The 26,620-nt window shown below is 34.7% G+C and overlaps 1 protein-coding gene across 3 annotated transcripts in view; it reads right to left on the bottom strand.

Moving 5' to 3' along the window:
• Positions 1–927: 927 nt before the first annotated feature.
• The window catches only part of PPP4R3A (protein phosphatase 4 regulatory subunit 3A), a 34,278-nt gene continuing 8,585 nt past the window's right edge, over positions 928–26,620 (bottom strand). Inside the window, exons 2-15 of one of the 3 annotated variants that reach the window (XM_020875927.2) lie at positions 24,928–24,983; positions 21,982–22,080; positions 17,932–18,549; positions 14,826–14,903; positions 14,628–14,744; positions 14,049–14,204; positions 12,295–12,426; positions 12,091–12,193; positions 10,479–10,637; positions 5,334–5,503; positions 4,346–4,488; positions 3,493–3,683; positions 2,861–3,087; positions 928–1,659 (exon numbers count right to left, since the gene is read on the bottom strand). In XM_020875927.2, coding sequence (XP_020731586.1) covers positions 1,549–1,659; positions 2,861–3,087; positions 3,493–3,683; positions 4,346–4,488; positions 5,334–5,503; positions 10,479–10,637; positions 12,091–12,193; positions 12,295–12,426; positions 14,049–14,204; positions 14,628–14,744; positions 14,826–14,903; positions 17,932–18,549; positions 21,982–22,080; positions 24,928–24,983 — 2,360 coding nt within the window. In that variant the 3' untranslated portion in view covers positions 928–1,548. Of the gene's footprint in view, positions 1,660–2,860; positions 3,088–3,492; positions 3,684–4,345; positions 4,489–5,333; positions 5,504–10,478; positions 10,638–12,090; positions 12,194–12,294; positions 12,427–14,048; positions 14,205–14,627; positions 14,745–14,825; positions 14,904–17,931; positions 18,550–21,981; positions 22,081–23,438; positions 23,572–24,927; positions 24,984–26,620 lie in introns of those variants that run through there. The other 2 variants (XM_020875928.2, XM_020875929.2) reach the window with 2 other exon arrangements.

Genomic DNA, 26,620 nt, shown 5'->3' with positions numbered 1-26,620 from the left:
CACCTTGTTTTTGGTACCGCAATGTACTGAGGGCTAGCAAAGGAGCTAAGGGAGAAGCACACAGTGCTCGTTAGGTTACCCAGTGAAAGTTTGTGATACTTAAAATAGTATCCTTTTCCTAGATAAGAGTTTTTATTCACATTTGCAAATACATTCTTCCATAAGTTCTAAAATCTTCACTTTAAAAAAGTGAAGGTATGTGGAACTGAGATATTTATGTTTCCTTAAAATTTTAGCACACCTAAGACAATAACAAGAACCTATTTAAAAAATACTGCTAATAAAGTGGTATCTGATGGTCCTCTGGCCAGGTATTTATTTAGGAACCATCAATTACAATTCCAACTGGTATTCCAAAGGGAGCAGTTGAAAAAAATAAAAAGAAAAATACAACTAATACAATTTCTCTTACTCTTCACTTTTCTTTTATTATTCAAAAGTCAGTATGTTATTCTTAAATCATTCATCCTCAATTTTGATTTAATGTACCATCATTTTCCCCCAAGATATGAAATTTCAGAATCTCTTTGGAATACTAATTTCACGTTTCTAGGTTTAACAAAACTGTTGAAATTTTAAATTCCATTCTGTTTCCCTGAATTCTCAAGACAATTGCTGATGTAAATTTTAATATAAAATATTTAGTCACAAAATAGTATTGCTTTTTGTATGCACATAGTTGTAAGATTACTCTGCTTTTGTCAATAAAAACTATACCATCTTTCATAAAACTCTAAACAAATTAAGAAATGTAGAACAAAAATTACACATGGTAAAACAGGTACCAGCACAACGTTAGGTTATATTACATCAAAAAAAATTTTAATGGTCCCAAATATATATACTCAACAACTAAGCATACACTCAGAGAAGAAAAAATCAAAAACAAAATGAAACAAAAAAAATTATGACACAAATGACCACATCTAGAATTCCACTCAATCTTTAATCAAGTAGGGACAAATCCCCACTTAAAAAAAAAAAAAAATCTGCAGTTTGAAGGGCAAAGGGAACAGATAAAAAAGAGGAAACTTTATATTCGCCCCTCCCCCAAAGAAGTTTTTCCAAACCTGTTGTAACTTGACTAAAATGTTCAGAATGTACGATTTTAAAGGCAGGTCTCTTTATACAAAGAAACTGCTGGCATTCTTAACTAGTGAAGAATTATGGCAGAAAAGCCTATTCTTCTGAGTCTCAAACATGGTCCGAGAAAGCATGTTCTGATTGTAGCAACTGACCCGGCAGACCAGAGTTCCACTTAGAAAACCCCTGCCCTGTTGGCTTTTTGTTTCCATTTCCTTCCCTGAGAAAAGGGCAATGTGTGGTCCAGGCTGGAGAGCTCAAAAGGCGTAAGTCTTTCCCCTAAATGTGTAGTGTCCCCTCCTCCTGCTCCACTGAATTGGCACTTGATGAGCAGAAGTCAAGTGTGCAAGCTGATCCGTGTGTCAGTCATTCACAAGAAACCACTGCTGTGTTGTCGATGTTGTCGTGGGGAGGGGTAGAGAACCAGTTTTCTCGACAGGTACTGATCACAAGCAGTTGCCACTATTATGACTCAAACTTTGCTTTCTTTGACAATGGCAGAGTGTCTTCCTTGTCGTCATCCTCATCATCATCTTCATCATCGTCAGGATAATCTACCAGACCCACGAGGCCTCCCTGTTCAGAAGTAAGAATTATTTCAAGAAAAGACTACATTTTTTAATACTCGTGTTTTAAGTCTGAGTAAAGGACATCCCCCCACCCCAATATACAAACTGGTTATTTCTGGGAGGCGAGACTGTATAGAGCTGAAATTTATTGCATATTTCCCAAGTTTTCCAGGATAAAATTTTAAGCAGTTGATGAGACTTCCCTGGTGGCTCAGGTGGTAAAGAAATCTGCCTGCAATATAGGAGACACAGGCTCAATCCATAGGTTGGAAAGATCCCCTGGAGAGGGGAATGGCAACCCACTCCAGTATTCTTGCCTGGAGAATCCCATGGACAGAGGAACCTGGAAGGCTATATAGTCCATGGGTCACAGAGTCAGACACGACTGAGAAACTTAACACTTTCACATGATCCCTGCAAACCCCTTGGGAGATAAATACTAAGTACTGAATTTAAAATTCAAAATTTAAGTTTTAAGACTTAATGCATTAAAAATTTTTAACAGTCTCCACAATATCAAAATTAAAACCACAGAAAATAAACAGACCACTAGAAATAAGGGTAGACAGGCAGAAATGAGGGTAGACAGACTCTCAGAGGCTAGGAATGTAATTCTGCCCTGTTCCTTCCTCATTGCATCCAGGCCCTGCTCCTTCACCAGAAACCACTGTGGCTCATGTCAGACCTGATGTAGATCAATGAATCCCAAATGCCACTGTGTTAACTTAGTCCAGGGAAACATAAGGTGGCCAAAAAAATTGGTTTTTATTCAGATTATGTTTATCCCATATTTTGGTGGTAAAATTTTGATCATTCCTAAATGAAATGTTTGTGATAGTAGACAGTTAAATTCTTTTTTATAAACCTTGCTTTAAAAAAAAAAAAAGGAGTATCCAGATATTTAAATTATCTTCTCCCTATGAAGTCTTTACCTGGGTATTAATTGGGAAAATTGATAAAATAATAAACTTTAAAATTTCTGTAAATGTTTTGACACATACAAGTATGAGCCTAAGACTCTACAATGCAAATAGCCAAAATAAGAATATATTCGAATTTCTATATGGGTCGTAAAAACTTTCAGAAATCTCTCAGCTGCTGGTGGGAGAATTTTTCTCTAGTTTGCAAATGTTAAAATCAGTTCCAAAAGACAGTAACTGAAAGGAGTCCAAGTCATGACAATCAGTGTTGAGAAAGCTGAAACATACCTTGGTAGTAATAGCTGCCGTCTGAGATGTACTTTTAGGGATGGATCCAGGAGAGCCTGGAGAGCCTGGGGATCCAGGTGAGCCTGGAGAACCAGGCAGATTTGTTGCAGGTGACTGGCTGGAGAGGGTAGTCTTTGTTCCACTAGAGAGGGAAAGCTTGAAACTTGGGCTCTGCCGACCAGAAAGATTCGTTTTCAGAAGCACCTCCTTTTCCTCACTTTCTTTTACTAAAAATGAGAATATTGTCAATAGTTGTCACCTGTACTCATCTTTTAAAATACCTCCAAGTGAGGTGGCTCTAAAACACAATAATTAACTAGCTTACTCCTTTGCAAGAGAGCAACACTGAAATTCAGTTTATGAACAAAGCTTAGCAAAATATTAGCGTCCTTATCCAGAAAAGGAAGGAAACCTTCAGTGTTCTACCCTTCCTGAAATATCTTATGCAAGTCAGATGAAGGAAATTTAGTCTAATACCTTCACAACAGAGCTATTTAATCCAAAGTCTATAAAAGCAAGTCTTTTAAAATCTGTTGTGACACAAAGTAGATACTAATCACTCTGTCAAGAAAAAAAGGATAAACCTAGAGTGAGAAAGCCTTCATTTTTCTCTGCCCATCTTTTCAACATACATTTCTTCCTCTCCATGAATTTACTTATTGGATCCATAATGTCGTCATCATTCTTAGCTTTGTCAGAGGGAGACACTACAGCTTCCCCATCTTCCATGTCGTCTTCGTCTGTGTTGAACCACATCTCCTCTTCATCTTCTAGTGTTCTAGCATCTCTTCGATATCGATGATTCCTCAAAATGGAACGCATACTGTGAGCAAAGAGAAGAAAGTAAAATGAACAGACTTATAAAGACTTTTTTAGTCTTCAAATATTCTCCCGAATTATAGTCTTAATAGATTAATGGAATATTACAGATTCACAGACATAGAGGCTGTGGGGAAAAAAAAAAAACAAAACAGATTTGACCCAGCACAGAACAAAAAACTACACTCTACCATATCAAGTGTTAACTAGTGGAATCAAAATCCCTATTATCAAAATTGTACTGTTACAGATCAGTTATTAAACTAGGAATTAATAAGTCTTAATTTATGGATTTTAAAATATACCACAAGTACGTGAATTCAGGTATTTTGGAAAAAGTTACACAATTTCATTAAAATAATTTGTAACATTAAAGAAAAGCTAATAATCTGATTTTACTTTGGATGCAAAAAATAGCCTTAATGTCATATCACTGGTTTGCTTCTTTTCCTTTGCGTTGTCTAACTGGATATATATGCCTGAGATAGGTCTACAGGTCATATTGATATTCACCTAACATTGTCAGGAAAACATTTACACTGATCATTAGAGAAAAATACAACTTCTATCTGTTTATTTCCCCCTCCCTTGCCAAGCTAAATAATACACAAACAAAAAAGAGCCACCACCATAAACCTGAATAGGTTCAAATATGTGGTAATCTACCTGTCGAGTTTGGGGTTATCTTGCCTTTCTCTTTGTTGTTCAAATCTCAGTTTCAATCCTTTAAATGTCTGTACATAATCTACATCTTCCAGTGCTTTCCAGTAATTTTCAACTACATGAGCAGTTAATGATTTTATATCTTCCTATAAAAAGAATTATAATACAAAATGATAGGGAAAATGTTATTTTAGCAAAATATGAGGCTTAACTGCAATGAACTCATTAACTCCCCCAGAATAGTAATTTCGTAAAATTGTTATCCAATCTTAGGGACAAATGAAAATAGGCATAACATACTTCCATATCCCCCAACTTTTGGTGCACCTCAGAATTATCCATGGCTCTTTCCAAAGTAAATGCCCAGGTCCCATGCTAGATGATTCTCATTAAGTCTGGGCTGAGCAAATATATTTTAAAATCACACTACAAAACAGTGCTAGACATGGATGGCAGTGATGACTGCAAAACAATGTGAATGCACTTAATGCCACTGAACTGTACCCTTTAAAATGGTTAAAAGGGCCAATTCTGTTATGTATATTTTACCATAATTTTTTTAAAAAGCATGCCACAGATAATTGAGACACACACCAGTGTTTGAGAACTGCAAACATACTATATCATCAAAGAATCAAGTTTTCGCTCTTAAGAAACATACGGAGGAATGTCAAGAAAAATCCAGAAAACCTCAAAGTTAAAAACTAAATAAAAACACATCCAAATACTATGTCAACTATAATTTCGCTTTCTTAAAATGACCAACATGACAGTATTATATCAGTTTTCAAACTATTCTATAAAGGATTCATAGCTGCTGAGAGTATTTTTTTTCTTAGTTGGAACTGAATCTCTCATAAGCTTTTGGTAACATTGGTTTCCTTTCAAAAATTCTCTCCAAATATAATCTCAAAAAAGCCAAAATACCAATAATGCTTATTAGATTTTCTCAAACAAAATAAAAATTCTAACTAAAAAGCATAGAACCTACCACTCTAATAAATTCAAACATTTCTATTATAGCAGAGTTCATCAGATTGTAGCGGGATCCATTGTTGAGAAATGCTTTGACTACTGGTTCAAATAAAAAACTTTTCATTATGTAGCGGTTGTAAAACTCATCTTTTAATCCAATGATCTTTCTCTTAAAACGAAGAGCACCTGAAACACAGAGGTATTGTTGTTCAAATCACATACCATATTTTCGTATTTTAGAATTACAAAAAAAAACAAATAAAACTATTTAATAAACATAGTTCTTCGTGCAGTAGTAAGTTACTGCTTCCAGAAGTATGAACCTAAAAGATTACAAAAGGGTTATCAGAAAAATGTATACTAAAAGCAGTGTATGTCATCATAGAACGCAAGTCTTAGCCAGAAAAATTCTGGAATTAAGTTACTAATTACCAAGATGTATTTTATATCTGAAGTAAGAAATAAGACTGGGCTAATAAATGAATTAACCTATCATACTACTGCAGATGAGAAAATTCCAAATGTAACCTTTTGTATATACCTTCAGAACAATAGAAGAAATATTAGGGCAATCCACTCTATAATTAGATCTTATTTTTGGACACTCTTATTATTTTGTATCAGGGTTAATGGGTTTACATTGGTTTGTATTTGGATGTGTTTGCAGAAATGCCATAAACCCACAGAAATCTGTAGGACCCCAAATTTGCCTTCCCATAGATTAGGAATCAATTTAGAGGATGCTTTTAAAATGTGGTCCTCTATGCTTGCTGCAGCGAGTATGCTTTTTTTCCCTAGTTTTCCTTTTTACAATTAATTAGGCTTTAACTTACAGATTAAAAGGTATATTTACATCTTGAAGTATGGGGAGTTACTTAAGTCACCATTCATCAAGATCCAAATATACTCAGACAGCTAGATTTCAACAAAGCCCTCTTCACCGAAATGTAATTATCAGTAAGTTAATGCCCCAGTTATTGTAAACAGTTCAAAAAAGCATACTCACTTCATGCAGTCACATCGTCTTCGGTTGGCAAGATTAAATATTGTGTTTGTATTTTGGTTTCTTTGGAGATCATGGAAGTGGCTCGTTAAATTGCCAATTTGTTATTAATCAAGTCCTTCATGAGCAGGTAGCCAGGCAACCATGCTGACACGGTTTCTGGGTAGGAAGGCAGAGGAGTAAAGCAGCTCAATTTTTCTTTAGTTGGCAGAAAAGAGGTCCACAAGTGAATGCCCAATTAGGTACAGTTAAGTATAAACTGCCTTAACAATCCAGCTTATTTAAGAGTGTCTCTTACTAAAGAGAAACACTGGGCAGGGAGTTCAAAATAGTTTAAAAGTATTTTTAAACTACTGAATATTTTCAAATACAAAAGCATGGTGAAATAAAAACATTTTAAACAATAAGCGTCATCTTTCTTTGTGATAATAAGTCAAAGCCTAACAATGAGTTTTGAGAGCCTTTTTAAAAATGTTGCTTGACAGAGGAACTTAGGCAGTTCCATTTGTCAGAATAAAAATAGAACTCATGCTAATAGGCCAAATTTTAAGCTTTTAGTAATTAAGGCAAGTGTTATTATTTTAAAAATTGTTACTCCAACTTTGCAGGCTTTTTGGAGACTTGTGTCCTACCATAACACACACTAGCTAAACCCCGTGGTCTGCATGCATTTCCTGGGTAAATGAAAAGAACTCCCTTCCTAGAATTCACTAAGAGTATGCAGATGGTGCCACTGCCATCTCCTCAACAGCAGTTTTGTTCAGAAACTGCTAAGGTGGATAGAATGATTCTAATGGGCTTTTGTGTTTTGCTCCTCATTTGCCCTTATGTATTTATATTAAGAATTGTGTTATTTCCACCCATACCTCTCCCCAAAAAGAAACTTGCATGAAAATATCCAAACACTATTCTTGCTCTTGAATGAAAACTTACTTTTAAAAATTTACCAGTGAGTTCTATGAAGTCAAGCTGCTCAAAGCAGAGTAGAGAAAGCTTTTGGGGTAAGTCCAATCAGCACAGCTGTAAGGTTTTCAATGTACAAGTGGCACTGTGCTTCCACTCACATCTAACCTGTATTAGCATGCCAGGGATCTCTTAACGCTCAGTGTTAATCATCTCTGAAATAATAAATCTTACCTTATACAACATGAGATCTTATGTAAGTTTGAAAGTTTTTGCCTCACATGTAACTAATGATAGTTGACTAAATCATCTACCACGAAAATTTTCTTTACTTCATTCTTCACATAGATTTTCATATTTTAAATAAAAACAATCAGATAACATAAAGGTATGAGCTAAAAAGCTACAGTGTAAAATCCAAGAATCTGGAAAAGGCCAAGACTGATAAAACTGGTGTGTATATGTGTGTATACTCACACAAACATGTCTAATGTATAAGGACTAGGTAAGAATTGCTGTTCTCACCCACAGATTTATGCTGTCTTTAAATATAAGGAAAAAAAAATAAGAACCAGCAGATATAAAAAATGCAAAGTCCTCAAAATTTAAGCAATCTATGTCTTTACAAATGGGCATCTAAATTTACTTATAAAACCTCCCTTAAAAAACAAACAAACCATACTTAATATTTCAATATATTCTAAGACTGAAAACACCCTAAATCTCAAATTTATGCTAACTCTTTTAGAAATTCTTGATAAAAATTCCTATTGTATAGACAGTTCTAAAGAATGCATTCCTAATGACTGGCATCTTCTTTTAGAAGCTACTCATTCTCAATCCTGGAAAGAGCCACACTGAGAATTATTTGAGAAAGAGTAAGGTTTAATCAATGATAGCCTAACTTAGTTTGGAAAATATTAACAATAATAATACAAAACTTAGATTTTTGCGAGCATGCTTAGTTTCCTATAATACAGACTCATTAATTAGTCATGGTTCTCCTCATAGTTCTCATCAAACTGTGAGACATTTTTCTTTGCAGTACTCTAAGCGAAATAACAAAATGAAGGACTAAAGAAAAGACCTTTCCTTTTCTGCCACTCTTCCACTTGACTCACATATTCCACCTATACCAAACCACTAACACATCACACTTAACATCTGTTCATCTGAATCATGTATTCAACCAAGAATGTCACCCTCTCTCATAATCAAGACACAACTTATTTTACTCATTTTTGCAAGATTCATTCAGGTGGAATAAGTCATTTTCACTATACATCCAAAAACACCTTGATATAATGCTGTTGTTTTGGTTTTATCTCCTCCTAATGAACTCTGAGCCAACTGACAGCTGAGTCTAGGTCTTAATCATCTTTTTCCTAATACCAGGTATGTACCATCCTCCATCAAATCTAAGATGCCACGGATTACAAAAAACCTCTTCTACTACAAAGGAAACAAAACAAAAAAACTACTAATCACAACATGTCATTAATTTTAAGACTCGATATGAGTATCAATACATATCTTAGAATCAATAAAACATGGTAATATGTGTTAAATTTACTGAAACAAAACTAATTTACTCATTCAGTTTTTCCATTCTGTCCCATCTGCTGAAACTCCCTTTCCCACACTGAAATAAGACCTTCCAGATGTGAAAGAACAATTCAAAGAGGTGTTTATTAACTTCCTCTCAACTTGCTTTGGGACTCTCACTTTTCCTGTGATAGGTTTATAAGGAAAATGAGTATGAGTTTAAAACCCCTTCTTTATATGCACTATATTCCTTTTGGCTGAAAAAGATCTGACCACATATGTTCTCAGTACATATTGCAGAATGTGTACTAGATAATTCAGCTGTAACAACTGTCACCCTGATAGATTTCCTTCTAAGAAAAATTCATTAAACTTTCTATTTTTAATACTGTTTTAAAGATAAAATGTTGACATCAGGAGTATCCTTATAACAACATTTTTAAATTTAAGCATATTTTAAAAATTAATTAAGCAAAACCTTTTTTTTGGCCATACCACATGGCTTCTGGGATCTTGACTCCCCAACCAGGTATTGAACCCATGTGCCCTTGGCAATGAAAGTGTGGAGTCCTAACCACTGGATTACCAGGAAATTCCCAAAGTAATTTAAAATGAAAGTGAAAAAAGATAGCAAAAACAGATGTTTATCTTCAGGCCTCTAACTAGTGGATGATTACAATGCCTTTTTTTTTTAATTACAATGCCTTTATATACCAACAAAACCAAACTTACCCATAAAAACCAAAAGACCAAAAGAGATACCAACAAACATCTCTTATTGAGCCTCTAGTGTACCCTAAAATTGGTGTGCCAACTTACCAAAGAAGGCTGACTGCTACAAGAATATTCTAGATTAATCTATTTGTAATTCAGAAACATGTTTCACTTCAGTAAACTAGGGTCTTATGAATACAGTGAAAGTCAATTTTTGAAAAACGTATAACTAGAACAGCCTTGCTAAAAGACTGTTGTTGCTCTAAGAGTTGATAAACCTTTCTCATAAAGGTCTTCAGAATACATATTCTAGGCTTTGTGGGCACATATGGTCTCTAGCTTTTTTTTTTTTATTATTTAAACAATGCTTTAAAAACATAAAACTATTTTTTTCAGCTTGCAAATTGTGCAAAACAGACCATGGACTGGATTTGGCCACAGCTGTGGTTTGTTACCCCTGCTCTAAAATATATGAGGTAACACAATGTAATATGTCAAATATGTCTCAGTAAATCAAAGGGGAAAACATTTGAGGAATTAATGAATGGACCATCTGTAGACATTTGTGCTAGGCAGTCTGTAACTTAGAAAAAAACGCATTTTGGAAACTCAGTGCTATTAGGTATGTTTTCCAAATTACGAATATATTCTTTGTGACAGTGTGAGACTCTATAGTCTCACAAGAGTGTCTAATTTGTGACTGTCATGCCATATGTATTAAGTAAAAAATAAATAAGGTAATGATTTAAGATGTCATTTTAATAATATAATAAACACCTTAATATATTTTGTAGCGATACTCTAACATCTTTACTGTACACTGAGAGAAGAATCGGGAAAATCACCACTCAAAATGTAGCAAAAGTACATTATCAGTGTAGTTTAGTATTAGAACCTAGGTTTCCTGAAATCAGTGATCTTTTCTTCTCAGGCAACAAGACTGAAAGATAACACAATATTACAGAGACAGTAAGTAATCCAGCAGAAGCAACTTACACAATGCCAAGAAAGCATGCTTCGAGGCCATAAGAACCAGCACTCTCCGGAGGATGTCCTTGTTAATAATGTAGTTCTTTATGTGGTAGGTATGGTGCTCCACACAAAATGTTAACAATTCCAATACCAATGCCAACAACTGGGCAGTCTGAAAATCATCTGAACAAAACACAATTATACTTAATGGCTTATATTAATTTTTCCCCCAAATTTCAATCAAATAAAATCCTTTCTATTAACCCAAATATGTTCAAATTAAGGAAAAGGAAACTTAGCACTTACTGAATGCATACCATGTGCCAAGAACTGTGCTTTCCATTTTTTCACATTTAATTTAAACAACTCTGAAGTATTAGTGTCATAAGACCCAGGTGTGAAATGTTATTAGTAAGGCAACTGGGATACAAATCTATTAGATCTGCTTTATTCCGAAGCGTGAGAATGCTCTACCATGTTTTTTTACCATGTCCCTCAGCGGATGCAGATCACAGGAGGTCCTACCAGACATCATCCAGCTTTAATGAACTACTCTCTCTGCTCCTTTGATTCGTGTGCTTGATTTGCACATCCTTTTACTCCATGTTACTGAGTCGACCCTGCATTATAATCTAATCACTGGTTTATCTTCCTCACCAGGCAGCAAGCCTCCAAAAGTATTTTACACATTTTTTTTTATTTCCTTCATCTAACCCCTAAAGATTAGCACAGTGCCTTTCCCACAGAGGGCTCTCAATAAATGTTTCATGAACTAAACATGTAGGTTTGGAAGGAAGCCTCAAGATTTACCTACTATATATTGTGTTCCTAAGACTTACTTCCAGAGTCATAAAAAAGTGTAAATTTAACATTTATTTTCTAAGTGGTATTATGAATTATCAATATAGCATATTTAACTTATATGACAAAATTACTTATTGTCAAAGCTTCAATAAGGAATTTCTCAACGTAGACCCTAAAGCTACTGTTATTTTCTAAATCACACACACACACACACAGAGGCTAAAGGAATAAAATGCAAAAATAAATAATCCTAACTTGGAATAATCCTCAGTGCCAAAAAAAAAAGTTTAATACTGAGCACAAGCTTTGCTCTATCTACACATCTCAAGTACAAATAACTTAAAATCAATCCTCTAATAATTACTTCCATTTGTTTCACATATGTAAATACAAACTAAACAAATACTGCTTTAACAAAAAAAATTGTTCTAAAACTCTGAGGGCAACAAATTATCTCTGGTATCTTCTTTCACAGTTCTACTACGTCTGATTATAACATTTTAAAAAAAGAAATTTATCTTGACATTACCTGTTTTGAAAATATATTAGTAGACCTCCTGGTGGCTCAGGTGGTAAACAATCTGCCTACAAATGCAGGAGACCTGGGTTTGTTCCCTGGGTTGGGAAGATCCCCTGGAGAAGGGAATGGCTACCTGACTCCAGTATTCTTGCCTGGAGAATTCCATGAACAGAGGAACCTGGCAGGCTACATACAGTCCATGGGGTCACAAAGAGTTGGAAACGACTGAGCGACTAATACATATTAACACCAACTTTTTGAGTTTCAGAATTCAAGAACAAACAACTTAACTACCAAACTATATTATCTTACCTTTGCTAGGTTTGTCTTCAGTTGTATTTGCCAGTAAGGGAGCAGTAAGGACATGCATACAGTGCTTGTAGAAGAAACCCAGAAATTCAGTCTTTTCTGTTTTCTAAGGAATCAAAAACACTTTCATGAACTTTAACTGCACTGGTTCCTACTCGCAATAAAAATTATACTAGCATGAAAAAGAGAAAAATGCCCGTGGCTTACATTGGCAGTAGCCAACATGTTTTCTGGATCAACTAATGTTCGAAGCAGGCCCATAAGCTGGACTGCTCCTCCAAGTTCAGGGTCTGTATCACAAATCATATGTTCTATGATGAGGTTGATGAGCAAAATATCCTGTTGAGAAAAATGCATATAATAAGGATCACTTATTATAGGAGAGAATGGAAAGAATACATACTATGACATATGCTACTGTATTACGCCTGTATTTTGTTAACTGCAAACCAAATACTTGACTGATTTAATAGGATAGGATAGTGAGCAGTTTCCCTAAGTATGGTATAGGCACATTACACAAACAGTACCAAAACAAAAAGAAAGTTCCTTTTTCTATTATCTTTAAATCCCCTTGATTAAAAGAATGTTTAGCTAGAATTTATACTTTTGTTCTTTCACTGCTATAGATTCCTTCTATTTATGGCAAATACTAACTGTATCTGTTCTCCATTTATGGAAATGATGTGAAGTTTCCGTTTAAAATAAATTTAAGGAAAAAATAGCTGATACCCAAATGTCTCAAATTGGAGGAAATAGGATTGTGTTATTTAGAGAGCACACAGGAGAACAAATGACACAGAAAACTGTTAGTTTTCCTGATGCTCTACTATGATTGGTTTTCGTGGCTCATATAGTAAATAAAAACTGAGGGATTCAGTGAGAAAATCTCCGCTCATGCCTATATATGCAGTAGTAGGACTGACAAGGAGAAAATGCACAGTATATGGAAATGATATTCAAGACTGGGAATCAAGACTACAGCACATGAATAAAGTACACCGATGTGTGTTCAACTAGTGGCTTACAGGGCTAACAACAATAGTCCTTAAAAAACCTATATGTTTATTTAGGTTTTCAAGATAGGACTATTTTATAAAAGCAAAATATAATATTAAACGGTTCAATCTGGCACTTCCTGCACCTACCCTGACATTATAATTTTCTTGTAAAATTATTAAATATACAAGTTTCTAGGCATTCCACTTCATTTTGACATCACAACACATTAAGATCTTTTTAAAAAGTAAAAAGTATTTTCTATTTTGTAAAAATACGATAAGCTGGAATTCTGCATATATGTTTTTTCTAAGAGGTGTTTTTTTTTAACCTCATCCCTTAAGAAGGAAATCAGGGCAGGATAGTATTTTTAAGTAACAAAGTACTTTCAAGATTTTATAGGGGAAGGAGGAAGTAAAAACTCAGGATCATTGGTTTAATTATCTGAAAAGAGAGCACACACACTTAGTGCTTCCAGACACACCAGGTACCACAGACTCTGGAAGCACCTTTCACATCACCAGGATACACTCTCACTGACTCTGAAATTGACAGGTGTTACAGGAGATGGAGGTGGGGTGTGTGTGCATGCCTCATCATCCTGACTGATTTTGAGACTCTCTCCCTAACAAAACCAATGTTTTCATCAGGAAATCATTCATAATTCCACAAAGAGAAGAACAATTTATTGACTAAATGATTTAAACAACACAACACAGCAGGTTATTTCAGAATTAAGAATCTTCATCTCAAAAAGCTTTAAAGAAATTTAAGTTGAGCATTATCAAATAACTGCTGTAAGACAATTTATAGACTGAGACAGGAGCAAATTTAGGAGAATAAGTCATGGTATTATGGCTACACTTTTCTCAAACATTAATTATTTACATCTTTAAGAAATGAATCATATAGTTAAAGCTCCCCATGTATAAATACTTACTGTTAGCGCAAATAATATTTACCTTGTTGGTTATTTTTTGCTCTGTTAACTTCTTACTTACATCATCATTCTGTTGTGCCTCCTGCATGACAAACTCTCGTACCATGGATGGATTATATTCAACCAAGTATGAGAATATATCAGTAGCAGCGCTTCGCACCTGTGTATCATCCATGCCCTGCAGATAAAAAACACTTATTTCTCCTATAATAAAAACATGAAACTTGCAGCTATATAAATCCAAAATCTAACAAATAATAATAATTAAAAAAAGGGAGGTCAAGGAAATTCTGCCATATATACAGTTCTTGTTCTATGGATAGTTATACTTTCTATTCCTATTTATTTTTCTACTTTAACATTTCAACAAATAGGCTGCAAAGTTAACAAATTATTAAAAATATGGAAAATTCCTGTGAGTGTCCTTTCAATACTGTGTTACAGGCTATCTAATACTAGGACTTTATAGCTTTTTAACTTTATGTAATACTCAACTGATATTAAATATTGGCTATAATCAAATAGTTGCATGTTACATAAAAAATACAGTATTTTGTGGATTAAAAATATAATGACTAAGTATAAGGAGAAATAAACTTACAAGGATGACTTCTAAAGCTGGTAATATACCCATGTTTGACAAAGTCTTGAAAAAAGCATCTCTGTTTTGAGGTTGTAGCGTTTGGGAGAATGCACAAAATTCTTTTAAAAAGTTAACCTGAAATTAAGAAAAAAGGTAAGTAATTATAAAAGGTATGTTGTTTGAGCTTCATGCCCTTCATAATATCAAATTTCTTACCAACTCTTGTCTTTTTTCCTCATCTGTTGCTTCATCTGTTAGTTGTGCAAACAAATCTGTCAGAAATTTTTCATCTTCCTGTGAAATCAAAGGATAAATTTAATTATGCTAATAGTAAGAATATACTTTTAAGATGTTATTATAGAAGATATAAATTGTCATAACTAGAAAAGGGGAGATGGTATTGGCAATGCTGTTTTTTAAAAGAAAAGTAAAAAAAACTATTAAAGAATAAATTGGGGATTTATAAGGATATCCTTTGTATTTCGCCAAGGTTCTATTTCCTGTCTATTTAAGGGCCACATTATAAACATTTTAGGTTTCACATTCTCTACCACAGCTACTCAATTCCACTGTTATGGCAGGAAGTGACCACAGGCAATGTCAGTGAATGGGTATGGCTGTGTTTAGATGGAACTTTATTTACAAAAACAAACATGGTTTATACACTCATCATTTTCGTAGGGTTTCATAACCTTAACCTTAGATGTTAAGGTTCTATAACCTCTCAAATGAAGATAAAACTTCCTTCACATTTTAAAAACAGAAATTATTCAATTACTTAAAAAGCTAATTCAAAACTTTTAAAGAAACATTATTTAAAGATTTCCACATACACAATAATTTAACACATAATCAAATTATTCTGAAAATGAATCAAATGATACTCTTATAGGATACTAATCTGAGTATGTGAAAGTTAAGAGTACAGAACTTGGAAATAACATATGTTGTCCTATTCTTGCCTCTTTATAATTGAGACACAATTAAGAAATTTGTCCAAAGCCCAATCACAGTTAGCAGGGAGGTGGGTAGAAACTTCCTGACTGCCTGTTCAATTTTTTTCTGCCACTAGTTAAAATTTTAATTCCATACTACCACATCAAGTAGGAGTAAATTCAATAACACAGTCATGCCTGAGTCATCTCCCATTAGTCTATAAACCCCATACTCACTGCTGCAAGTGCTCAAGAAACATTGTGATTCTAGTTATTCCCACCTTTACTTCTACAGTACGTACGCCATACCTCAAATGGCCTCCAATATCAAGATCCACTTCAGATATATCCCAAATAAAAATCTAATGATTAAAAAACAATCTCTGCACTGCTGCGAAGTATAGAGAATTAAGAATGTTCCACAGTATTACACAGAATATAACCAGTCAATGGTAAGGCTTATGACCATGTACAAGTTGGGTAAGAACCTGCTTTAATTACTCCTTGTCAAAAAAAATTCATAAAACTCCTTTCTTCACAGCAGCACTTTGGATATAAATGCTCAGCAACAAGAAAACAGAAGGACTACAGCACTAGCAGTCAGCATTTTACAGAGCATACTGCAGGGAAACAAAACTTAACTTGAAATTATTCATACTTAATGAGTAAAACTTGCATTTTACTGGTCTGAAGACCAAGAAAAACAAGTGACAGATCCCTGTGAAACAAAACAAACGAGAACTATGTGGAGCTAAATAAAAGGACCAATAGCACTTAGGACTATCCAAGGAAACCAGGAATCAAAACTATACCAGAACAAAGGATCTGTTAGGTAGCTAGCAAAAACTAGTTCCTTATCAAAGAACAAATGAACATTAGTACCAGAACCCTTCTTTTTCCATTATCAATCACAATACACTATGTAGAGGAATACTGTTGTACTTACCAAATTGTATTGCTTGTATTGTTTGTATTGAATGAAAAATAGGTCAAATTAGTCAACATCAACTGGGCTTATCACTAGCTTCAGAAAAGCAGTTTTGGTAAAACTGACCTTTCTATTTGAATTCATATATATGTGTATATATGAATGTATACATATTCATATACATGAATGTATATATATTCATTATATATATATATAAAATGACAAAACCAGGATCACTGAAAATATAGCAATTTTCTAAAAAGGAATAGACAAAAATTAAATTTACAGTTTTATTCATAACATATGCTACCAGGCAGCTCTTGCTGACATTTATTCGCTTCGTTTTTTAACATAGCAAATCCAGGTTCCAAATAACTGTTCTATTTGTAGATCTGGGGTGAGGTCTTAGAGCTCTCCAATCCCATCGCATATGTGTTACTGTCCCAGGATCAAAGCACACAGGGTGTGCAGCTCACACGTCTTGACACCGTGAAGGCGTGTCTCAGCTGGACTAGACTAAGTCATGCGCCATGGGATCATTTACTGACAGATTCTCTGACTTCCGGGCTGCTACAAATGCAGACTACCAGCCAGCTCAGAGATCTGGATTGTGGGTTTTGTGCAGAATCCAGGATGCATCCTAGGTAGTTCTGATGCAAGCACCCTAACACACCACACCTGAGAGACTGGGCATGCTATAAAAAGAAAATTTGGAGTTTAGGTTTAATAGGCGATTAATAGATATTTAAAATAATACTCAAGAGTCGTGTATCATGTTCAATGCTTTACAAGCATCCATCTTATTTAATCTTCAGATGACCTTTTAAGGTAAATACTAATATCACCAACCTTAAAATTAAGAAGCTGAAGCTTTTAAGAGATTAAGAAAGTTGCCCAAGTCACACAGCTATTAAGTGGCAGGCAGAGCTGAAACTCAAATACAAGTTTAACCATCCCACACTCTCAACCATTACAAAAGCATGCCTTTTGGTAGGGAGACAGGCAGCTGTAACCTGCCAACCTCTTCTATATTCTCTTGACCCTAAAGCTAGTCCGTTAGTAAATAATTACCCCCGAGTTCTCCAAATATTATAGAATTTGTATTCTATATTTAATGATATATTTCCTGGCTTCTATTTTTTCTTTCCTGTTCCAATCTATTCGGTTTTATGCCTAATTGATAGTTTAATATCCCTAAAATTATACATTCAATTGTTTCATTAAGATCCTTTCCCTATAATTTCTCTGAGCTAGATTTTTTAAAAAATCACCTTTATTATCCTTAATCCAAACACAACCTTCTGTGTCCCACAGTATTATATAATTTCTTGCAATATCATCAAATACCTTTAAACAAAAAATAAAATTCAATTAATGTGCCTAAAGGAACAGAAAATTTTTGCTGATTGGGCATCTTTTTAAGCAGGGAAAAAAAAAAAAAAAGAATGATCTAACTTACCTGTAACATACCAACAATTTCTACCTTATTGAAAAAAATAAAGGAGTGAAGTGTTGATAACATATTTTCTTCGAAGACTGAAGGGGTAGGTAGAACCATATCTTGTATATACTGAACTCGGTATGTCTGATGAATTTTTTGTTTCAACTCAGGATCTGATATGGGAATCACTTCTTTAAACTTGGCTGTTTTTGTTAGAAATTCCCTATGTTTTCGTGGTTGTGATAAAGCAGGATCATATTCTAAGCATCCAATGACGTCCATTATACATTCCTCAGAGAACATAACTTCAAAAAGAGCAGTTCGATTCAAGAGGAAGATGCCTTTGATAATTTCATACAAGTGGTGCAGTCCTTCAATATTTTCCAAATCCTCACACACATGAAAAAGCTCTAAAAGCTTTTTAATATAACCCTCATTTTCCAGTGCTAGTGCAAGTTTTTCACGACGCAGGGGAGAAGGTAAGGATGACGCCACAAGTTCTGCAATTTCCTCAAGACGACTTAATTCACAAGATGGCAATTCTAAACCTGGTGATGACATATCATCGAAACGCTCCTCTTCAGACTCATCTACAAGGTCCTGAGTGATGTCCACTGATGGGTCCTTTCCTTGAACCTATAAAACAATATTTGTAATAGCTGAAGAAGTATAATCAAAGCAAATCTAAATGATATTCTTAGATATAAGAAATGTATAACCAAACTCTAATGATTATTTTCAAGATTAGAACTTTCTTCAAACTTGACATAAATGCCTGCTTTTCTAAGCACATTTCTATAAATAATACACAACTTTGATTTTAAGGAAGGAAGTTCAAAGTTCAGAAATGTAATGAGCTTCCTCATAAGTACAAGGTTTATTAGCAATGGAGACATTCTAAGATCCACTAAAGTATCGGTGACTGGTAAACTTAAGAGTGCCCTGCAGAAAAAAAACAAAAACAAAGTAACAAAAAAAGAGTGTCCTGCAAATAAAAAACAAAAACAAAGTAACAAAAAAAGAGTGCCCTGCAGACCCATAACAAAGAGGCCTGATGGTAAAACACCCATTCATCAACAGACCAGGGCAAACCCCAGAAACATTCCTAGCATTATGCTATGGTACATCCATTAAACTCTTTAAAGTTTAAGTAAAATTCAAACAAATGCTGTGACCATAGAAAATATGTTATCATTGCAAGCAATAAGAAAAATATTTAATATCAGTTAATTTAGAAACCAAGGAAAGAGCACATACAAACTGGCTTTGGACCAAAGTGGGTCACTGATCTGGTATAAATATGCTGGTTGGTAGCCCAAAAATATGATTCAGAACAACTGAGCTGGGAACAAGTGCATCCACATAAAAATAAAACCACACAAAAAGGAACGCAAGCTATATGCAGTAGAGCTATGCCCTGAGAATACCTGCTTAAAGTTAAGTAACCAAACCATGAAGTTTTCCTTTCTACACATCCAAACCTTTACCTTTCATGATCCCCTAGAAGCTCTAAAGTTTGTCATAAATCCCAACCTTATGTCAGTGTAGGGACTCTAGTTATAAAAAACTAACTTATAAGTCTTCATAATTAAATATAATTTAAGGTAAAAGAAACTTTTTACAAAAGGTCAAATACAAAATTATTTTGGAATGAGATGAGTTGTGCTCTCTTGGCCCTATAATCTGACACTGGTATTAAACCAGCTCAAAAGGCCGAACTGAATGGCAAAGGGATGGAAAAAATAAGCCTCATGTGAAATGACGAACAAACTTAAGTTGCTTAGAATGGTCAAGAGATGTTGATGAGTATCAGAAGGGAAGAAGACCTGGACTAAGTCTTGAAATATGCTGCAAGGTGACACCATCTTGACCTTAATCCAGTGGGCAGAACCTCTAAAAGGAGGCCAGGCACATTCACAGCTTGTACCTGGCATGGTCTCAAGTTGGCTCTGGATTTTTGAAATTACACAAGGTCTCACCACGGCTTTAGATTCCTAATATTCAAGCTATGGCTTTACCTATAGAAACACGGTAGGCATCTGATTACAAAATCAAATGAAAAGGGATGAGAGCCTGTAATTGTACTGAAAATGATATCTTCTTGAGTGAACTCGCAAATATGAAGACTCGACAGGTAATCCAAAAGGCCTGTGTTTAGGAATCTGATCTGCTTAGGGAAACAAGGTGAAATTCTAATATTTGACAAGTATGTTTCAGTCTTGCTTTCAGAACAGAAGCAATTTGAGAATGAAAATTTAAAAAGGAAACAAGGCTAAGCTAGAAGAAAGAGCTTTCCTGGAGAAAGGATAAATCTCAGAAGTCAATCTAGATATAAAGAAAATGAGAATGTGAAGACCGTAAAAGATGTGCAATCAGGATCATAAAAGTCATTGAGAAATGACACTTTGAACATGAACTATGTAACTATATCAGAAAAGAACAACAAAGTAGGCATGATTCCCAGGAATGTTACTATAGAGAGAAGTATACAAGTACTACTAGAGTCCCAAGAGAAAATGAAGAATTTATGGTGTTACAGACTAACGAAAAGTATAATAAACGTCTGAGAATTTTAAAGAAGACCCAGGTCTGACAGTAACAGACTGAGTCCAGGTCTGAGTTAAATACTAGCCTAATAAAAGACTGTGTGCAGGGTGGGACTGTTCATCTCAGGAAAGTGAAGAGGAAACAAGATTTGTATGAATAACAGATACTTTCAGCACCACCCTGAGCTCATCAATTTCATCTCTTTCTACAGGAGAACTACAAATGACAAAATCTAGAGGAATATGCTGTAAAAACAATTGCATGGGGCAGAAAGCAAAGAAAACATGAAGACGGCATAAATACATATATGTTAGTTTTTCACCTGTTAAGAGAAGGAAAGGGACAACTAAACAGGTTAATTTATGAAACACAACTGAGTAGGATGATATAGCAGAAATAAACTTTGCAAGTGAAGGAAAACCTGTGTCTCAAGAACAGAGGCTTCCATAGTCTATTAAGGTAGTGGCTCTCAAATGTCATGGTTCACCAGAGTCACCTGAAGCAGGCACTGACAAACAACTGCCAAACCTGGCCCACTAAACCTGTTAAATAAAATTTTACTGGGAAGAGAACGATGTTCATTTTGTTTGTTGTCTATGACTACTTTCTCAGTACAACAGCAGAACTGAGTAGCTAAACAGTAGTTAAACAGTGTAGTATACAAAGCCTAAAATATTTACTACCTTGCCCTTTAAACAGAAAAAATCTGATCCAGAGGTTTATTAAAACTGGTACCTACCTAAAACAGAATTACTGGTACCTACTCAAAGAGTTTCTAATTCAGCAGATCTGGGAAGGAGGTCTCATAATTTGCATTTCTATCAGATCCCAGGTCATGCTCATCCTGCTGGATCACACCTTGAGAACCAATGAATTAAAGAATCTGCTGAAAGTTATTTCTTCTCCAGATAAAATAAACGTGAAGATAGAGAAAGTATCCTTAGGATACAATGGTCTACATGAGTCTTAATTAAGAAAAAAACAGCTTGAGCCACTGGAGTGCATTATCAATGACCATTCACAAAAGATTGTGGAGATATTACCACTAGACTGAGGTACTAGAACCACTAAGGAATTCTAGAATCAATGAAGATAAATGAACGCACTGAAGGCTTAAGAGTTTAAGGACTGAATGGACAGAGAGGATGAAGGAAGAATAAACATGTTTCTGACTTCAGCAACTGAATGGCATTTACTGAGATGAGAGAAATAGGAGAATGAACAAACCTTAGTGAGATTATGCTCAGTTTTAGAATACTGAATTTGAGACGCTAGTAGCACTCATGGAGGACAGCTCTGAAAGGCAGGTGAATATAAAACTCTGGAGTTCAGCAAAGGTCTGGACTGGGTATGCTGGTGTCAATAAACTGTGCTTTCCTATAAATCAAGTTTTTCACAGACAGCACTAATCTATATGAAATGTGTCTCTATGCATTTTAAAGTATGAGGCATTAGCTTAAAGCACAGCAAAAAACAAAATGCTTAAAATGAAAGCATGTTAATTTTATAATTTTAAATTACCTGACATATCTTCTCCCAAATTTCATCACATCCAGCTTTTTCTTGAAAGCTGAGGGCCAAGTCATAATTTTCTGCTTCAGACCACACAATCAAAGTGTCCTTAAGAGAAAAAAAAAAGTCTGAACAATTAACATATATTATCACAAACTACTTTAAAGGCAAATGAACAAAGCAATAGGGAAATGAGAATAGCACTCATTTTTATTTTTTGCAACATTGATATTAGTCATTTCCAATGTTCTTTTACACTTTATCCAATCTATAAAATGAAAGCAATGTTCTCCTTAAGGAAAAGTTGAACCAATATATGAAAAGCACAACTGAGCACACAATCCAAATGTATCAAAAGACACAAACTAAAATTATGTCAGTTTGCTTGCACATTCAGTCACATTTTACGCTCTAGTCAAAAGGGCCAAAGAGAAAGTCCTGAGTATTTTAATAACAAGGGTATATTAGGAAGATGGGATTAATAAAATAAATTCCTCCTCCTAATTGTCAGTATCCAGTGTTCTTTACCTGCGGCACTTGAGGCCCGTAACATCCTTGAAATTATCAGTTAAATTTGTAATATGTGAGCATTTATCTGGACAGAGTTTTTTTTTTAACTTTTACCAACATTCAAGAAGATGCTCCTAGCACCCCTTTATTTTTCATACTGACTTTTTTATGACAGTAAGTTTAATAAACAGTTCTTACTAAAGATGTAATCTCAACAAGGCACCACAATCACAATGCCAAGACCACTTAACATTTGCTGTAGTACAGTCTGCATTCTACAATATGCATGGTATAAGATTTATGGGGTTTAAGATATCTTTTCAAGCTTGCGTTAGTCGCTTAGTCGTGTCTGACTCTTTGCAATCCCACAGGCTGTAGCCCACCAGGCTCCTGTGTCCATGGAATTCTCCAGGCAAGAATGCTGGAGTGGGTTGCCATTCCCTTCTCCAGGTAATCTTCCCGACCCAGGGACAAACCTGGGTCTCCTGCACTGCAGGCGGATTCTTTACCATCTGAGCCAACAGGCAAGCCCTTTCAAACTTACTGACTATATATAAAGAAAAATAATTCAAACTGATTAATAAGTGAAAAAAGCCAAGCCAAAGTGAGCTGAGCATCTGGTTGGAATGATTAAGCTTCCATATTGAAGAGGAAACCTAACTGTATTTTAAGGTATCCTAAAGGATCTATTATTTCTTATACTTTTACCACCTTGGCAAGGACACTTCACAAACGGATCCCATGTTCAAAATCTGCCTGCTAAACTTCATATAAATTCTATTCAATCATTTAACTATCAATCATGAGGCCAATAATCTCTTACTGAACTAAAGTGATGCCAGCCAGAAGTATATAAATGATACTGACTGGGTTGTGCAGCATTACTAACAGGATAAATCCACAAGTCTTACTCAGAATTTTTAAAAAAAGAACTCAAAAGAGTCCCTTTTTATTACCTTCAAGAACTTCTAGAGATCCCAGGCAAGCAATCTGTTCCACAGTGACTGAGTAGCTATTCAAACTCAAAATAATTTTCATTAACAGTGTAAGATCAACATGGCAGAAATTAGTCAGCTGGGTGGCCTCCCTGAGCCTCAGTTTGTCTTTAAATAAATGAGATAATACATACTGTTTTGAAAACTGGTACTAACATAAGATTCACTGGAAGAAGTCTAAAACCACTACCACATTAGTAATGAGTTTAATACAACTAGAAGCAACTGTTCTGCTACAGTGTATATTCAGAATCATCTGGAGGCTTAATCAGGGCACAGCTAGAAATATGCCCTTAATTACCCATTTCACAAATTTTTAAGTTTTGAAAATTTTTAGGAACTGCTCCTGTTTTCCTTCAAGAGTCTAATTTTCACCAAATCATCTTGCTTATCATCCAAAAACCTACAGGTTAAAACATATAGATTTGTTCATTCATCCTCAAAACAGATTCAGTCTTTTCTTTTTCTAAGGATGTGCTTTTACTCTTCAGCTGACTGAAACCTCAAAATGTGAGTTTAAGTATCGAACATCAAAATCAAATACTTTAGTCTCCAGCCATTCCAATAGAACCTGGAAGTTTTCTTAAGAACAACAAATACAATAGTGTTAATAGACCATTAAACCATCAAGAAAATATTTCATATTGTACCAATGTTTGTTGGACAAATAAAATTAAATAGATTTAGGAGTAAATATCAAATTTCCTATATATTACCTGTGTGACCTCAAGCAAATCACAACCTTTAGGTATCATCTAATATGCAAAGTAAAACTAACTTTCCTCTAATAGTATTTCAATGGTCAATGAAAAAGCACTTTATAATTCATTTATAAATATATATATATAAATGTGTTGGTAATATTTTTTAAGTTATTTTATATCTGCACCTTCAGAGCAATGAGGAGCCTAATAATAATTTCAGTGGCTTTGTAGAGAATTCAGTATTATCTATCTGTGTATATTCTGAATAAACACCAATTTTGGTGACAGTGCTTGTAGGCACTGAAAGATTTACTTTCAGATATCTCTTGCATCAGAAGGGTACAAGACAGTTTACTCAAACTGAAAGTTCTTAAAAAACTGTTACATCATTATATGGTCCTGCTCAGGCTATGTAAGAAATCAGATTCATATTCATACCAAGTTGCTATATAGAGATATGAATGTTCCTCCGGCACTACTAGCATTCACAACAGCAAAGAAAGGAGCTAATTATTTCACCAGTGGTCACTTTTTAAATTCTCTTTAGGAGAGAAAACTGTGTTATTTCAGATGTAACTTGTGAGAAATAAGGCTCAGCTGGTCAAATATCTGAAACCGTATTTTGGAATTAGATAGGCAAAACATGTTATCTGCTCCAATTTTTCACTGTAAGGAAATCACTTCCTTTAATCACCAAACCAAGAGGATAATATTCAAGATAAAGCACAACATCTTCAAAATTTTACCTGTTGTTTCTGGTATGCAGTATTTGGATTTATTTTGGATTCTAAAAGTAGAGAACCTAGGAAAGAGGGAAAAAACACACACATTCCATTATGTAACAGCAAAGCAGCAACACTGTATTATTCCCTTACACACACACACATTTCCTTTTTGAAGGTCTGATGCGCATACAACTTCAGTACAGGAAATGTTACTTTAAAACAATATGAATTTAAATATAGTAGCCTAAAACCTAAGAAATGCTCACTTCATACATGTTTACTTTTAACAAGACAGACACAATCAACTGAAGAGTGAGTACTAGATGGTAACAGAGATCTAACAACTCCTGAGCAGCACAGGTAGGGAAATAGCACAGTGTGAAGCCAGATGATCTGGGATTAAATCTCTGATATACACCATTATTGAGAGAAATGCAAATAAAACATGCAAATTAGCATTGTAAATAAAATCTGGCTAAAGTAAGAATTTACTGATAAAAGTCTGAAAACATCAGGGATGATTCATTGACCAAGTACATCCCCAAATTGTGATTCACCTTCAGAAAACCTTATATTTTTGTTTAACACAGGAATTACCAAACTTCTCCATCTTCAAACTATCAATTTACTTCTCAGAACAAGCTTAATTTGCACGTATCTGTTTTTCCCCTGGCAGTATCACAGAATCATAAGACTCACGGTATTAAAACCAAGTGTTCAATTATATAAATATATACATACAAACACACTTTATCATGTTCCTTTCCATTACGATTTAATCATAGGGTGAATACAGTTCCCTGTGCTGTATCGTAGGACCTTGCTGTTCACCCTTTTAATTTGTAATAGTTGGCATCTGCTAAACCCCCACTCCTAGCCCATCCCTCCTATACCCTCCTCTCTCTTGGCAACCACAAGTCTGTTCTATTAATCTGCTTCATAGAAAAGTTCACTTGTGTCATATTTCAGATTCATATATAAGCAATATCATATGGTGTTTGTCTTTCTGTTGGACTTACCTTCACTTACTATGATAATCTCTTCAATCCATGTTGCTGCAAATGACATTATTTTATTTTTTTTTTTAATGGCTGAGTAGTATTTCCATTGTATACACGACCACATCTTTATCCATTTACCCTCCTATGAACAAGTTGTTTCCATGTCTTGGCTATTGTAGATAGTGCTGCAATGAACACTAGGGTGCATATCCTTTCCAATTATAGTTTTCTCCAGTTACATGCCCAGGAGTGGGATTGCAGGATCATATGGCAACTCCATTTTCACCTTTTTTTTGGGAAGAACCTCCATACTGTCTTGAGTAGCAGCTGCACCAATTTACATTCGCACCTACAGTATAGGAGGGTTCCCTTTTCTCCACACCCTCCCCAGCATTAATTGTTTGTAGATTTTTTTTGACGATGGCCATTCTGATTGGTGTAAGGTGGTATATCTCACTGGTTTTTGTTTGCATCTCTCTAATTAGCAATGTGAGCATCTTTTCTTGTGCCTGTTGGCCATCTGTATGTCTTCACAAAGAACAAATTTTAAAACTAGATTTATACCTCTCCGCCTGGAGAGGTATAAATTGTGTTTAAGCTGGAATCAACCAAGTCCAGTTTAAAGACAAGTTCTGGCCCAAAATACTTAAGAAGCATTTTCTCTGCAGCTGACTCTCATCCAAGGCCTTCATCTCCTATTACATTTAACAACT

Source organism: Odocoileus virginianus, chromosome 16, assembly GCF_023699985.2.
Source record: "Odocoileus virginianus isolate 20LAN1187 ecotype Illinois chromosome 16, Ovbor_1.2, whole genome shotgun sequence".
Taxonomy (NCBI): Eukaryota; Metazoa; Chordata; class Mammalia; order Artiodactyla; family Cervidae; genus Odocoileus; species Odocoileus virginianus.
This window is presented reverse-complemented; position numbering and strand designations above follow the sequence as displayed.